A 16,995-nucleotide genomic window follows, 5' to 3' on the forward strand; every position below is an offset into this window, starting at 1 on the left:
ATAAACATTATCAGTACATTTTAATAAGAATTGTCAATAAATATTTTCAAATAAAATGTTGGTCAATACACATTTTAAATAAACATTATCAATACATTTTTAATAACAATTGTCAATACATTTTTTTGAATTCATAATTTATTGAATTTTTTTTAAAGAGAAGGAAAAAATAAACATACGCCCAGAGTACTCACTACCTACTATAGCCCTGTTCCCTCTCTAATGAATAAACTTTCAGATAACAATTACAAATCTAAGTAGATACACATAAAGAAATCCTACTCTCTAACATTCCTAAGTGAAAGTGAAAAGCAAGTGGGAGAATCTTGCTTTTCGTCCTACTGTTATTTTATAAACTATTTTCAAGGGCTGTCTTGACCTACAGTAACTCGTTTTTCATCCTACAGTGACTAAATGACCCTGAATTATCCCCTTCCTTAATTTATTGCGCTATAGCGCAATAAAGGGACTATAGTCCCTCTTGTTCAGTTTTCTCCTGAACATCCAGATCCGAGATCTCTATCATGGTGCGAAACGTCTTCCTGACAACGTTTCTGCATGTCCTTCACCTCCTGAGTGAAAGGTGCATTTCGCTGCTGACCTTGATTCATCATTTCTCTTGAATTTTCAGTTTTCAGCTCCAGAAACGTAGTTTCCTTACTGGCAGCAGGATTTTCTTGTTTTTCAGCCAGAAGTCTTTTCTCCACACCGTCTAAAACGCCGGTGTTTTTTCTGCAGGTTTTTGAGCTCCTGGCTACGAGGTCCGGCTTCCTGCTGCAGATTCTGGATAAAACTATGAAATGTTTCATGAACATTCTCAAGATCTTCAATATCATCCTGAAGTTTTGCAAATTCCAGGGCGATACCTGAATTTCCTTCCACACTTTGCTGTCTTTCCGAATCCGTTTGCCGAGATCCAGATTCCAGATTCTTCCGACTGTGGAGCGACTCCATCAAAGCTGTCTTTGTTTTCTGAAGGTTGGTTGTTTCCACCTTCAGTAAATCTGTTTCTGCTTTGTCTTTTTTATATTTGCTGAGATGATTTTGTGTCTTATCCGTCTGAAGCTTCAGATCTGAAATGTCATTTTCCAGATCCTTCTTGTCTTTATCCAAATGGCATTTTTCCAAAAACAAAGTGGAAATCTTCCCCTTGTGGTGGTCTTTTTTTTTAAGATGTTTCTGCAGGTCTTTACGCTCCTGGCTATGAGCGGAAGTTTCCTGCTTCAGATTCTGGACTTCATGTTTCAGGACTTTGTGTTTTTGCAGAAGAAACTCATTTTTGCTCTTTGCTTCAAAGTTTTCCTCTTTCAAAATATCCAATCTGTCTTGAACGCCCTTGAGATCTTTGATCTCCTCCTGCAGTTTTTCAACTTCCAAGGAGAGATCCGAATTTGTCTCCACAGTTTTCTGTGTTTCTGCTTTGACTTTCAGCCGCTCAGATTCACAGTTTTTCAGGTTTTGGAGAGTCTTGGTCAAAGCCGTCTTTGTTCGCTGAAGGTTCTTTGTTTTCTCCTTCAGTAAATCAGACTCTTCCTTTTCTTTGTCATATTGGAGGAATCGCTCTTCTGCATTTGAGGTCTGGACCTTCAAATCTGAAATTTGACTCTCCAGATCTTTGTGCAGTTTCTCCAAAGCACATTTCTCCTCCGACAGTTTGGAAAAGTCTTCCTTTAATTGGTTTTGTTCCTGGAGTTGTTTTTCCAAGTTTTTAACTTCCTGTTTAGACGCTGCGGTGAGCTGCCGCAGATTCAGGACTTGACGTCTTAAAGCAGACGTGTTGCTCTGAAGAAGAAGGGTTTCTTCCTGCACAGAGATCTTTTCGTTTTTCAGAGAATCAAGTCTTTCTTCTTCTCTGTTTAAACGTTTGATTTCCTCCTTTAGTTCTAGAATCTCCAGTGTGAGATTTTCGTTTATTTTCCTCTTCTTCTGGGTTTCTGCGTGAACTTTGTCACAATCAGAACCCAGAGCTTGAAGGCGTTTGACAGACTTTGTTAAAGCCGTCTTGGTCTTCTGGAGGTTCTCTGTTTCCTTCGTCATTAGATCCAGCTCGTTGTTTTTCCTTTCACTCATTTTTCTGCTTGACATTTTTCCTTTCCGGTTGAAATGTTTTCTCTTTAAAATGCTTCTGAGGACTTTGGTCTTTCAGGATGCTTTCCAGCGAACACTCTTGTACATCTCCTGGGATAAGAAGTTAATCTAAGGACTGATTATGTCATTATGCATCAGATGATTTCATCGCTCGAGGATACATGACGTAACAATACGTTCTACAGTTTTCACAGGAGCAACGACGTGACGAAAGATGACGTAACATTACGTTCCAGTCAACGACACCATAGCGCTACGTCATATTTCATATAAGATTTTAAAAAAGTAAACAAACAACAAAAACAGACCACAATAACAGCAATAGTAATATTTTTGTACCTCGACAGCCGCCGTCGGGCCCGCAGTGGCTTTTCGGCGGGTTCGGGAGGTTTCCCGCTGGGCCGTTTGGGTTTTGGTTCGGTACTTCCGTCAACAGAAAGGCGCCCCGCCCTTTCCGGAAGTGGGGGAGAGCCGGTTCCGGTCGCGGCGCTCCCTGAGCAGAAACGTCCCGCGTGCGTAGATCCCGCCGGCGGGGGAGAAGCTGCTCTCCTCCTCATCCTCAGGGATGAAGGTGAAGTGGCGCTAATCTCCTTCTAAATAAAGTCCCTCCGAGATGATAAAAGGCGGGAAAACCGTTAACGGGGATCAAAGCGGTCACCCCGGTAAAAGAAGACATGAAGAGCTCGTAAACAACACCCGAACTGGTGATGGTGAGTGGAAGAATGTCTCCACCTGCAGAGAAGAGCATTTTCCCCAAAGATCATCGTGCTGATATTGACAGATTTAATGGTTATTTTTATTTCTGTCTTTATTTTAGGGGAGTGTTGCTCAATTTGTAAACTAGCGCGGCCTCAAACGATTATTTTAATAGTCGACTAATCACAGATTTTTTTTTTAGGGATAGTCGACTAATCAGGTCATGCGGAAACTGGGTGTAAAGCAAGCATCTTAGCCATCATTAGCTTTAAACTAACTACAAAGTGGATGTATAGCATTACCTGTGATAATGCAAGTGTGAATGCTGTAAACTGAATGTGGCTGCTGAAGATCAAGATGCTCGTGGTAATAGCTGAAAACGCTGAAGCTGATGTCCAGCAAAAATATTACTTAAATGCCTAATTTACAAAAAAAAACAAAACAACAACAACAACATAAAAAGCCTAAATTAGCCAAAATAGCTAGCCTGTAGCTGAAATTTTGGTTAAACTCCAAAATTGCCTAAAAATCTTAATTAAGGCTAAAATAGTCCTGAAAGCTAACAGAATGTCAGATAAGCGGAAGAAGATAGATGGATTTTAAAATTGTAACTTGGCAGGATTATTACTAAATAAATCAATTTAAATAACTTTCATTATTTTAATCTTCACATATATATATTATGTCAATTAGAAATGACACAGGATAACATTGGGTCATTAATAACAATAAAATGAAATGATCTGGAGGGCCAGATAGAATTACCTGGAGGGCCGGATCCGGCCCCCGGGCCTTGACTTTGACACATGTGCTCTACCTGCTCGATGGCCAAGTGTCACACTGTCTACCCTCAGTTTGTTAAGGTGCAATGTTCCAGTCTGGCCATTCAAAACTCATCCCACAGCTTTACTGTCTGACCCTCAAATAGTTTCCGATTGCAGCAGTGACTGCAGGTCGCCTCTTCCTCACAAGCTGGTTCAGATGCTGAGAAAGAAAAACATTTCTGAGTAACACCTAAATCACTAAAATGAGCTATTCTTGTTTTGTGTCTCTACAGCAGATCCAGGATGCTGCCGACCAGGGGGTGATGTTTGTGGGGTTCATCCAGGAACCCCGCGGGGCTTTATGCGCCCGCATCAGAGAACCAGAAACCCCTTCTCTCTCCTTGCACTCCAGCCCCAGCTCGGTGCTGGGGTCCTTGGGCAGCTGCAGCCCCTCCAACCCTTCCAGTCCCAACCACCACCCGGAGTCTGACGTCCCGGAGAAATGGGGAAACGAGAAAGATCGGAGTGAAAGCAAAACATGCGAGCACACGTCACACCGGGAGGCGGGGGTCATTGGGGACGGCGTCTCATCTGCGGCATCGCCATCGTCGGAGGAAGATCTGGACCGCAGCGAAGAGCTGACCGAGGAGGACTCGCTGTTACACAACGGCAACAAGGACAGCAGGGCAGACGCCAAGGAGAGGCCGAGATACCGGCTGAGAAGAGGTGATGGTGAGTGGTCGCCATGGTTACGGTCATGCTCCACAGCAGAGAGAGGAGGGATGAGACGAGTACAGAACAGAAAAACCTGTAAACTAGACAAAAACACGACATTACACCATGATGGAAATCTGGTTTGGCCTTTTGCTTCAAGATCAGGATTGAATCATTAACTTCTGATTTGCTTGTCAAGGTTTAACTTGATTTGATTTCATGTTATTCAGAAAAAATATTTCTAATCTCCAGTATTTGACATCCATAAACCAAAAACTAAAGATTAGAGGTCAGAGATTAGAGGTCAGATTTACTGAACTTTTCTTTCCGTTTTTGTTTGAATATTAAAAAAAGTGGAAAATCACACAAAACAACTTATCTAGCTGTCGTCCAAACTAGTTATAAGGTAATAAATACAAATTTGACAGCTTAGCTACACTTGTTTGGGGATAAATATGAAATCATTTTATGTTTTCTTCATTTTAACCCTTTAACTGCCTGCTCAACCAAATGGTCGGGAACATTTAAAAAACAGTTTTTCAGTCATGTAGATTGTGTGTATTACTCCCCAAGGTATGGAGCCTCAAAAGGGACATTGAAGAAAAAAAATTGAAGTAAAGAACATTTTTGGAAAAAAAAAGTTTTTTCCTAAAAATTGAGGTAAAAAAAATTCTGGATAGTAACTGGTGTGCACCAGTTACAGTCTGATGCACACCAGTTAGTAACTAGATTTTTTTTCTTTCTGTTTTTTACTTTAATTTTTAGGAAAATGTCCAGTTACTATCTGGAGCGCACCTGTTACTAACCAGAATCTCTTTCTCTCACTTCAGTTTTTTACATAGAGCCTATGTCTTTTTAGAAAAAAAAAAGTTTTTTTACTTCAATTTTTTTTTAATTCGATGTCTCTTTCGGGGCTCCGTACCAAGGTAATAAGCAGCAGAGAAAATGCCTTTTTGGGGTGTTTTTTTTTTTTTTTTTCTTTTGGGTAGTAAACGGGTTAAAGTACACCAGTAGGATATTTTTGTGTGGCTGTAGGTCGGTATTAGTGAGTAAAACGAAATTATGTTTGATAAATGATTAATTACTGACAACTATCAATTATATTTAGAATTTATCCAGTTTCAGTAAATGTTGCCTTTAAAAAAAAGGTAATTTGTGCCAAAGTTAGCATGTGGTTTAGAGTAAATGTCACTGCAATAGTATTTACACTTACAGTATTTGCTCGTTTATTGTGACACGAACAATGTTTTATTAAGACGCACAACACACTGTGCTGTAAAACACACAAAACAAAAAACCAAAAAATTTCACTGAAGATACTCTGGAAACAGTGAGACTTCCTTTGTAGCGACTGGACTGCTGTACTTCACATTCGGTGTTGGGATCAGTCTAGTTTCCTGGTTACAGCCTCTTCAATGTGCTTCAGATCACTTGTGTTTTCTGATTCACTGAAACTGAGTTAAGTACATTTCAAGAACCGTTCAGGACGGGTTTGAGACTCCTGCAGCTTCTCTGATTGTTCGGGGAGAAACACACCTTCACGAGGGCGTCCACATTCATCCTAACCTTTGCAAGACCCTCACTTACTGTTTAAAACCAACTCCGTTTTCATGCACATAATTTATACTAATTAACCGTCTTTATATAGTTTAGCCTTTCGGGTGAATTGCCCCTTTAAAGGCAATAGAACTAATTGGACCTGCTGGGGCTCCGTAATTAAAGGTCAGAACTATACAAAGACTCGGATGGCTTCACACTTGCTACACAGCTATCCTTACAAATGACTCAAAATGTCTTAATGAGAAAGAGATCATTAGTATAAAGGTCAAAACTTTAAACGCTGTAAACTCTGAACATGGGATAAGAGGAGGAAGAATTTATTCATGTCACAAAATACAATCTACAGTACAAATCAGCACAAATGAGTGAGAGACAGTAAAATGCAAAACAAACACAAGGCAGGTTGTTGCAAAGAAGGCTAAAAGCTTGTCTGAATAAAAATGTCTTAAGAGGCTGTTTTAAAAGAATCGGCCACACAAGAGGTCAAAGGCATCCCGGGTCTGGGACAGGGGTGTCAAAGACAATCGCAGAGGGGCCAAAATCTAAAATACACCTTAGATCGCGGCCAAAGAACATGAAAAACATTTATTGAACACTCTAAAACTACATTTTGAAAACTTTAAAACCGTAACTTTTTAACATACCGTATTTTCTGGACTATAAGCCGCACCTGTATATAAGCCGCATCTGCTCAATTTGAGAAAAAGAAGAAAAAAAAACGAAATACAAACCGCACTGGACTATAAGCCGCAGACATCTATGTTGAAAATTTTGATATTTACTGCATGTAGAGAACAATTTTGTATTGTGAATGTACATGTATGTACTTGCTGTCTCCAGCGTCTCAGCATAGATTAATTGATGCTAAGCTTGTGTAGAGCAGTGTGGTTTCCTTCCAAGACAGCAAGCTTCTACTTAAAATGTTTACCACACAAACTTCTTTGTGGGATTTCCATAATGAAGAAGCGAGGATTTGAAAATAATTACCAGTTAGTAATTTGTCATGAGTGTTGTATCTGCTAAAGAAAAAGTAGCACTGGCTATTCTGATTTACATAGATTTTTTTGTCTCTTGTTTTTGATTCCATTTCCGGTTAGAGCTCCCCTAACAGTGGAAGAAAAATCCACACAATAGCAGCACCTTTGTATAAGCCGCATGGTTCAAAACCTAGGAAAAAAGTAGCGGCTTATAGTCCAGAAAGTACGGTAATTATTAAAAATAAAAAGGCAGGAATATTAAATAACTTTCATTATTTTAATCTCCATTTAAATATATTTTGTCAAAATGATACAAGTTAGAAATAACTGCAAGATAACATCAGGTCATTAATAACAATAAAATAAAGTGATCTGGAGGGCCATGTGACCTAGGGGCTATTGGTTAGGACAGGTCCCACCAGATTTAAAGGGGCTATACCATGAAAAAAGAACTTTTTGAGATTTTAAGCGTATTATGCTGTTCAATCCTCACTATAAAGAACCCCAAAGTGATATTTTGATCCATTAGCATGTGTGAGAAATCCTCTAAAAACCTGCGCTCTGAACAGCATCCCCTTCCATACCCATGGAAACGAGCAAGTCCTCACGACCTGATGTCACAGAGTGAGACACGCCCTTTCAAGAAGAGTCTGCTCTACCCCAGTCTAACACCAACATCCAAATTCTCCATGGAGTAAGCCGTGATCAGCAAAAAACTTTCATTTTAGATGCTAATTTGGTTTACTGAGGAATTTTAGGCTATTTTGGAGTTTAGCTTATATTTAAGCAATGTGTCAGCTTTATTGGCTAATTTGGTATCTACAGAGGTACCTAGTTATTGGATTATTCAAAAAGTAGGGCTGGTATTGGTTATAATTATAATTAAATGATTTGATTCGATTCACAAGAGCCTGAATCGATTCCATTCTGATTTTTTCAGATTCTTTCGATTCTTCAATTCAATTTTGAGTTTACACATTTATACACTTTTGTTTAGAAATACATTAATAATCTACTATATAACTTTAATATATTTATATGAATCTGATCCAGTTCACATCCTGTAAATGTATCAGTGAAATAATGATTGTTAATATCATCCAGAGTTACATGGATTCTCTAAAAACAAAAATGTTCAGATCATTAACATTGGAAACATTGTTCTGCTTCTCCTGGAGGATGTTTCTGTTTGGCCACTAGGTGGCGATGGCGCTGTAGAAGTACACCTTATTCAAGAAGAAGAAAATATGAGTAAAGATCATGTATTAGATTACAAATAATTACTTCAGAAAATATTTCCTTAAAAGAGTTTGGAAAATACATGCCTGTGAGTTTATAAAGATGTTATTTTAGTCAGCAATGTATGTTTAGGTCGACCAAGCGTTAGCATTAGCCGTCCTATGGGAAATCCCATTAAACTTTAGCGTCAAGCTAGTGGACTTTAGCTTTATGTGCTAAATCGATTTATATCCTTTGTGAATCGATTATTGATCTAAGATTAAATTGATTTGAATTAAGTTATCATTTTTTTTCACCCCAGCCCTAATTTGCAGTTTAGCTAATATGAGCATTTACAAAGGTTTTTGGGCTAATTTGGAGTTTAGCTAATATTTAAGCAACACTAAATATTCTTGAAAACTGGCATGTATTAGGGATTTTTAAGCATTTTTACTACAAAATTTTAAGAAATTTAGGGCAACTTCAGGGCTCTTTCATAATTATTTAATACAATTTGCAGTCTTTGAAAAAATTTAACATTTGCAAAAAGTTTTTGCATTTTCTGCGAATCCCTTCAGCAATTAAAGTAAACTTATCACCATTTTCAGCAAAAAGCTTCAGTATCTTTAGTGACAACTTTCAAGCATTCACACTCGCATTATCACAGGTAATGCAACTTTTCTAGTTTCTTTTGTAAGTGACCATAGTATAAGTTGGATAATGCCCTTCAAAATGTGCATTATCAGAAATTAATGCACTTTCCACTTCGCAAAGGACAGTTCAGGCTTCCACAGAATGCATTAATTTCTAATAATGCACATTTCGTCAGGCATTATCTCTTATACAGGTTTGACCATTGTCACCTCCTTGGTCAGGTCCCACCTTTAGGGTCGCTGAGACTTTCTGAGGTTCTGGCTCCAGTACTGTAGGGAGCGACAAACAAGAGTCTCCATTTAAAGCTCTATAAGTTAAAGCAAAAATGTTAAGATCAGTTTTATATAAACAAGGAGCTAACGTGAAGAGGATCAGATTGGAATCATTTATGCTCTTCTGTTGGTTCTGCTGACATTGGATGTGTTAAGACAGAGTTTCAATCGTCTAAATCCTGTCGTCCTGTTTGATCTTAAACTATTGGCGGTGACCTCTTGAACTGCTCATCCATACAGAGTCTCTTCCTTCTTCATGCTGGCGTAACTTGTCGTTATTTTTCCCTGCAGAAATGCTGGGTGTTGAAGTTTCTCCTGGCGTGTGCAGACGTGTTGTTTCCTGCAGTTGCCTCAACGTTACACAGCGACGCGGCGCCTTGGGATATAATGTTCTCTATTCGTTACACAACGGGCATCGTCTCGCGCCGTCGCCGCATTCAGATTCAAAGCCACACAGGCTTCGCTGATGAAGCAGGAAGTGTGGATTCTGGAAGCTCGTTTGAGTCTGTGTTTTGTCTTTTTGTAGCAAACATTCTCTGTTAATATTCATGGCGGCGTTGAGATCAGCACGTTCACAGTTTGAGCGTTTCACATTAGCAGACGGAGACACCTGCACTCCCACCTCTTGTGTTGTTTCTCATCATCACATAAAGCCTATTTCTGTTATCCATGTGTGAATGGAATGTGAGGCTTTGGGTTTCACACCAGTCTAGATGAGAGTGTGATTTCAAATGTGTGTATTTGCATCTATATTATGCAATGGGATTAGGATCAAAACACCTATTACCTGATGCTGCATAATGGATGGGCTCTTTGCAGCGCCGCTTTTGTTTGCATGTGTCTTTTTATGGGCGCTGCGGCTCAAACTTGGCATCTCATGACAGCGCCGCCGCCCGTCGGTCCATCTGGGCCTCAAGCAGCGCGAGATAATCCCCCACTGACTCGTCCTCGGCTTCACAGCTCCGTCTCCATCCCTCCCAATCTCTGTCACCGCGCCAGCGGCGCCCGGTAACACAGCCAACCGGGATGGAGGGGGATTCTGCCAAACTCCCCTGTCCCTTTTGACTAATGCCCGCTCTGCCGGAGAGGCTCGAGAGGCTCGGCCGCTTCGGGCTCGTCCCTCTAATCCTCAGATTCTGGGGTGAGCACTATGCAAGTGTTGGCAGATGATTGTGGATTAGAGTCGAAAAAGAAACACCTACGTTGAAACTGAAGCTCTGTGATGCTCAGATGATTAGAGAAAAATAGGATTAGGCTGCAAATTCCAAGAATATTTTTCTTTTTTTGGTCCCCTAAGACACAGATCTGAAGGTAATTTTGTTTTAAGTCATTGCAACACTTTAATGTTGTGACAGCAACATTTGTCGTTCCTCTGTAAACTGGCTTGTTGAATGTAATGGGGGCTTGTCCGAAAAGGGGGGCATTTTCTCGTTGAAAAAACAGTTCAACAACTTTCCTTTTCCATTTGTCAGCAGCCTGTGTTTGTGGGTTTATGTGCAGCTGGAGCTTCAGTGGTTCACTGATTACAAGCAGCTGCAATTTTGTGTTTAGTTCAGGCAGTTCTGAAGCAAAAAGCTGCTTTGATGTCAGTCAGCTTGTTGCATTAGTCTCACCTACCGGAACATCTGAAGTTTCTTCTTGTTGTGTGGCGGCTTTACAGCATTCACACTACAGTGATTCTGCTGCTCCTTTCCGAACGTAAAAACTCAATCACACTTTCAGCGATTTCAGCAATCTTGGAACCAAAGGTTCAGCTCATTAAGGACATTACTGCTTGTATTATTAGTATTCATGAACTTTATAGTTTTTGAAATATTGAACAAAAAATGCCCCATAGGAAATAAATGAGAAATTGCTCAAATCCTTCAAAAACTTTGTGCACTTTGAAACCTCCTTTCAGCTAGAGACACAATTCAGACTTTACGGTGTTCAGCAACTGTTGGGTTTTTAGGCTAATTTGGAGCTTGGCTAACATTTTAGCATTATGCTAGCTGTTTTTATCTAATTTAGACATGTCTCCAGTTTTTTAAATCTAATTTAGAGTTTAGCTAACATTTTAGCATTATGCTAGCTGTTTTTTGCTAATCTAGACATGTCAAAACGCCGGATATAACGCCACCAATTTCACGAAGTAAAAATTGTATCAATACGAACATTTCACAGTGTTTATTTATGACTCCCTTGTGTTCTAATGGTCGATGGATTATTCAAAAATTACGTTTAAACACATTTTTTTTATCTAAATTGTTTGACCCCAATGCATTTTGGTCTATATTCGGTAATATGGTGAGCACTGATGCACACTAGTTTTTCGCAAAGACTTCTGGGAAATTCTTAGTACACTCGATTTTGGAATTAGTAGATTCAGGCAGCACTAGAAAATGGTGATCGCACTATATATTGAGTCGGGGGGGTGTTCAGACATAGCCATAGACATGTTTCCAGTTTTTTGGCTAATTTGACATTTAGCTAATATTTTAGCACGCTTTCAGCTTCAGGATTTTCAGCAAACTGCTCTGTCATCTTCAGCGGCCACATTCAGCTTACAGTATTCAATTATCACAGGTAATGCTATATATCTAGTTTGAACTGTTTTGTTTATGAATTTATTTCAAATATCAGCAGCAGCCTCTCCAGTCTCCTTTTAGTTTTGAGAGGATGTTTGACACTTTTCTTCGTCTAGAAAAAAACTAGTTTCTTAAAAATCATCATATTGATTTTAAGAAAAATTGATGTAAGAAAATAATATATTTGCATGATAAGAGATTATATACATTTATCATTTATTTACTTTTCAGTTTGGTTTTCATCAACAGATCTTGAGTTTTCTGTGACGATCATAAAAAAACAGAAACATTTTCCCTTGAGGGGGAATTTAAGAGCCATTCCTGGAGTCAAAACTGTCCCAATTCTTGCATTTGATCCTCTACGCACCCAGCTTTTCTTTTAACCCTGCCCCCCAGCCCTCCTTTAAAACATTCTTAAAAAATAAAAAGAGGGACCCCCACCCCCCCTCCCGCCTCCAGATAGAAGATGGTTGAAAGCAAACAGGCGGATTTATCAAATCCTTCTGGAGTCCATCATTACAGAGCCAGCAGGAGGGGAATTTTTAAAGAATTCCTGCCACTCTCCTCAGGTCTGGACGTCCAGTAAGGTTTACCTGAAGATCAGACTGTAAAAAATGCTCTGAGCATCGCACCTCAAACCCTGCAGGCCCCGGTTACCATGGTAACTGTTAATCTCCATGACAGCGATGAAAAAACAAAGGCCTTTTCTTTTTTACAAACAACGAGAACATGGGGGCAGGCAGTGGGTTTGCAAAGTTGCATGTTGTCCAGCTTGAATGCACAAACCACACGTCTCTGCAGAGCTGCATGAAGCACCAATGAACGGATGGAGATGAAGGTATTTGGGATCGTTTAGGTTAAAAAGGAAATCCAGTTTTAGACCATCAACTGAACTGCAGATTTACAGCTCAGTGTCTCTAGATTTGGTGTTTTAAGATTGATTTGGGTCATTTCTGATGTTAGGGTACGAGGTGAACACCTACCCTAGACCTTCAACACGAGTAATTACTCTGAAGGTCTTCCAGCTCCCTGAGACTCAGCGTCTCCTAGAAGATGACACGTCCGACTGGCCAGCTCTGCTTCCACCAACCTCATAATGTGGATCTCTGAGCTGCTTGGAGATAAGCAGCGTGTCTGATTCTAGCTTGGTAACATCATTCGAAAGGCTAAACTGATGTGGTCAGCTGATGTTTGAGGAGCCCACACATGGAAATTCTGGATTTATTCACACTCATGCAAACAGTTTATTTAACTTGCTTTAAAAAATTACTCTTTTCTGAGGCCAAATAATAACTGTAGGAAGCAGATTTATACCATCTGCCACCAGAATTTTACACAATTTAATAACCAAGATAAGTAAAAATAACTTTGTAAATATTGTTAGTCACCTGCAGCCGTACGTGGAGCTGAACACTACGGTTTTTGGGTTTTCCAGGCTCGTGGAGGGTCTTAGAGAGGATTGGCTGCATCTCAACCCTTTAACGCCGGTGACACTTAAATAAGACATTCTTTTTCCTTGATATTTTGTGCGTGTCACCTGTGTGCCCCGTACAGGTTTGACCATTTTCTCCTAGAGACAGCCCGTATCCGCCTGTAGGGACAGCTAGGAAAAAATCTAGTAACTTTATAAAAACAGTACAGGATTGTGAGAGTCACTCTGACATATGGCACCTCTATGAAAACAACGGACTGCATGCGTGTACAGATTTATGTGTCCCCCTTTTCAGATTTTCTTTATATTTTGTTGTAATTTTATTATCTAAATATAAAAGTTGATTTTGTCCTAAAAACAACTGTGAGATATTGTGCCGCCTTTGCTGAGACTGTGGCCTCAGATTAAACTTTCACTATTAAATCTTTGTTTTGGTAAAAAGCCGGAGACTAAATGAGTCTCCCGTTCTGTTTTTATAGCTCCGAGGTCCCTCCGGCTCCGAGTGCAACTAGTTAAGAGAGTCGTTTCCAAGATTGATGTTGGTCATTAGCGTAATTTCTCCAAGATTAAGGATTACCTAATTCTGTCTGCTTCCTTAACTGCTCTTTTGGCGTTCACTCTGAAAGAAAACGAGTAAAAATAATCCCCATCAAGCTGAGATAAATGATCTGATGTACATTTTTAGTGTTATCTGCTGTTACATCAACAACCATGTGGTGCCGTCTGTCTTAATGCTGCAAGAACAAACACAGGAGACAAAAAAATCTGAGGATTTACGGCAGAGATCAGTGGCTCTGACAGTTGCACTGCAAGTCAAAGGTTAAAAAAATAATTGTTTTAGTGCAGTTAAAAGGCTCTGCAGCATTGCAACATCTGATGCAGGCCCAGCTTAACGGAAAGCAGCTTGCTGCAAGGAAATTCCATCATTCTTTTGATATTTTGCAGTCCACCTCAGCTGTCAGGCGTCTGTCTGCGCTGCGTTCTGTCAGAATAGTTTCTGAAATTCTGAATAATTCCACATGAAAGCCTGGCTTCAGTTTGACCTGCCATTATCCAGCAGTCCAGCGTGATGGACATCAGAAGGCTGCCTTCTTATCTTTCATTTCGGTATTTTTCCGCCTGCACCGCCCGACTGAAATTGCTCTTCAGCAAGGCACGTAATTTCCCTCCTGTGGTTTCAGTATTTTTCTGAGCAGAAAAGTCTTTTTTGGAGCCAGAAAATGGGCTCCTTCAGCCTGAATTAAGACTTGCTGCAGTGTTTTTATGCTGTAATGAAAAAGGAAAACTTTTAGATGTGCCACAGAACCGCGCTTGTGTTGTGAGACAGAAACCCAATCATGTTGTTTGTGGCTCCAGGCTGTTGTTTTGGGTTTGAAATGTAACGCTTCTGCCCGCAGCTCAGACTTAATCTGCGCTGGATGTGGTTTTAATGTTACTTATCTAATTACACAGCGGTTACAGGAGCTGTGACCCAAAGCGTTTGTCTGGGAGTTCAGGAGAAAGGCAGAACTTCTCAGATTGTTTTCATGACCTGCCTGAAGCTGGCGGATGGAGGCCGATCTTCACACCAAACGGACGTCACTATCATCCCATTCCACCTTTCTGTGTAGCATCTCCATCATTCAGCAAATGACTTTCTTCTGAGTGTGTCTGAGAGCTTTGGTCATCCTGCCCGTGGGCTAGTTAACCACCAGAGTCAGGAATCAAACCAGTGATGCCCGACCTGCTTCCTACCTCCAGATTATTGATTAAAAGTGACTGTATTAGGTGGTTTATTGGTCAATTAAGGTAATCATTTGTTTTTCTAATGTTGAATCCCATATCACTACCTCTCTACCACCATGCTTTGTGATAGGTTAGATAAGTTGGTCAAAAAACTAAACTTTAGTCTTCATTTATCACTGTAACAGCTTCTGTTTAGATGGTGACAAAAATGGTAAATATTGTGAAGAAAAGATTGAATCTGATTTGTTTTTTCCCAGTTGTATAAACACTTAATATTAGGAGCAAAAAATTGTCAGATTGTTAAAGCTGGAGTGTTTTATTCTTGCTTTTAAGAAGTTCTGTGAGGCAACCATTTCAAAACTTTTGGCTCCATTGTGGCGCGTTTGGGCGGGGCTAACACGAAGGAACAATCAACTCCCAACTCCCCCCTGTGAGTCCACAGCTCTGTTCTAGGCCGTTCAAAGCCACCGAAAGGCATTTTCTCCAAGAATAAGGACGTTTTCTACACCTGTATTAAACACCACAAGAAGGCGCGTTGAATGAGCTGGAACGGCGTTTTGGACGCGATCAAACTCTGCTTTTTACAGCCGTTTTTGGACTACTTCAGACTAAGATAGTACAGACTAAACAGATATTTTCTCCTCTATCACAGTTCTCAGAGTCAGTGAACGCACCGCGACTGAAGTTATCACAATTCTGGTTGATCCTTTGTATTAGTTAGTTTTAGTTTTAGTGTTAGTTTTGAAACAAAACGTTTTAGATTCTAAATAGAAAAAAAAGGGTTTTAAGTGAAAATAAAAATTGAAAATTTTTTGAGTTTTTATACCCAAAAAACAGAACATTTGAAGCTAGAAATTATTAAAAAAAAATGTTAGAATAGCAAAAAGATTTGGACATTGTAGATTTTTTGGTTCAAACACAATTTTTTTTTCAATTTGTTTTATGTGGGTTTCAAATAATATTGGCCCAGAAATAGCTCCACAGGATTTGTTTTTTAACTTTAAATCAAAGGTTATAACGCCGGCGTTTGATGTTGAGGACCACGACTGGACATTCCTGTTTCCAATCTGTTGTTCAGACACAGATCCAACCTCATTTATGTTCCCATCTCCTTTTTTCAGACAGATGAACGGCAGTGAAGATATTTTACATCCTCTTGTTTGAATATTTAGTTCTGTGTCGAAGTTTCCACTTAATTTCTCTCCCCCAGCAGTGTCTGCTGGAGAAATCCTTCCCAGCTCCAGAAAAGTGTTTGTCTAATGTTTTTTTAGCTTCTTTACACTCATCAGATGTTTTCCCACAAAACTAGCGTTGAAGTTTTGAGTGTAACTGGAAGCTCGTGGAAATGATTCAGATTAAACAAAAACATGGAGTTTCTGGGGGTTTTGGCGAGCGGAATGGGCTGCAACTGTTGTCCAGGATTGCGTTGCCATATTGTGTCGGTTGTAGCAGCATCGTGCGGATGGAGGGGATGGGGGGCGAGTTTCCTCTCCATGCTGTCTGTGTCGTTTGTCTCAAGGGGGAGAAGTGACAAGATTTAAGGAATTGGCAGCCAGCTGTCACATGAGTCAGCCGAGCCAAACCAGAAATGGTTATAAATGATTCATTTCTGGCTGTTGGATGGATGGACGGACACAGGAACCAAGTGGCTGAGCCGCGTCTCCGCACCACCCTCCGCGAGCGCGCACGTGGGTGGAGGCGCCGCGCATTCTGCCGGTCCATCTGGTTCAGACGGGGACGGCAGCCCCACATTTGGACAGAAAGGGAGGAGCGTTTTTCTTTTCTCTTCCCAGACTCCAGCTCACGTCGCACATTTTTGTGTTTTTGAAAGCTCAGCAGAGCAAATATTTCACTCCCTCACATCACAACAAATAAAACTCCTTCCACTTTGATTTAGTGCGACACGAGCAGGAGCAGCGCCGGGCGTTCTGTGTGGGAAACATCTCCGCGTCTGTCTCCGTCTCCAGAGGCTTACTCCATGATGCATATTTCTGCTTGATGTAAACAACAGCCAGAGACCGAGCCTTTAATGCATTATTCAGTCTTAGACTATGAGTTAACTCACAATGAAATGCTCCGTTTGAGCGCTGCAGCGCGTGACGTCACAACCAGCTTTAAAACCTACAGAATCTGATCATGTTTACGTTTGTTCAATGATAAAGTATTTTTAAACACCAGTTTGGATGAAGGTTATAAAAAAGAAACATCATTTTAACTTGTGGAAAAATCCCTAAAAGTTGTTTCACATTCTTTAAATGTCAACTATAAAACACAATTTTTAAACTGTAACTGACCATATTTTAAATATTCAAATGAGGTTAAAAACAA

The 16,995-nt window shown here is 40.1% G+C and overlaps 1 protein-coding gene across 2 annotated transcripts in view; it reads left to right on the forward strand.

Annotated features, from left to right (window-relative positions):
• Positions 1-16,995, forward strand: part of LOC112136714 (raftlin) — a 288,034-nt gene that overhangs the window by 219,310 nt on the left and 51,729 nt on the right. For both annotated transcript variants that reach the window (XM_024258595.1, XM_024258596.1), the window contains exon 9: positions 3,842-4,280. In XM_024258595.1, the coding sequence (XP_024114363.1) occupies positions 3,842-4,280 (439 nt within the window). The remainder of the gene's footprint in view (positions 1-3,841; positions 4,281-16,995) is intronic.

The sequence above is a fragment of the Oryzias melastigma genome, linkage group LG16 (genome assembly GCF_002922805.2).
Source record: "Oryzias melastigma strain HK-1 linkage group LG16, ASM292280v2, whole genome shotgun sequence".
Classification (NCBI taxonomy): domain Eukaryota; kingdom Metazoa; phylum Chordata; class Actinopteri; order Beloniformes; family Adrianichthyidae; genus Oryzias; species Oryzias melastigma.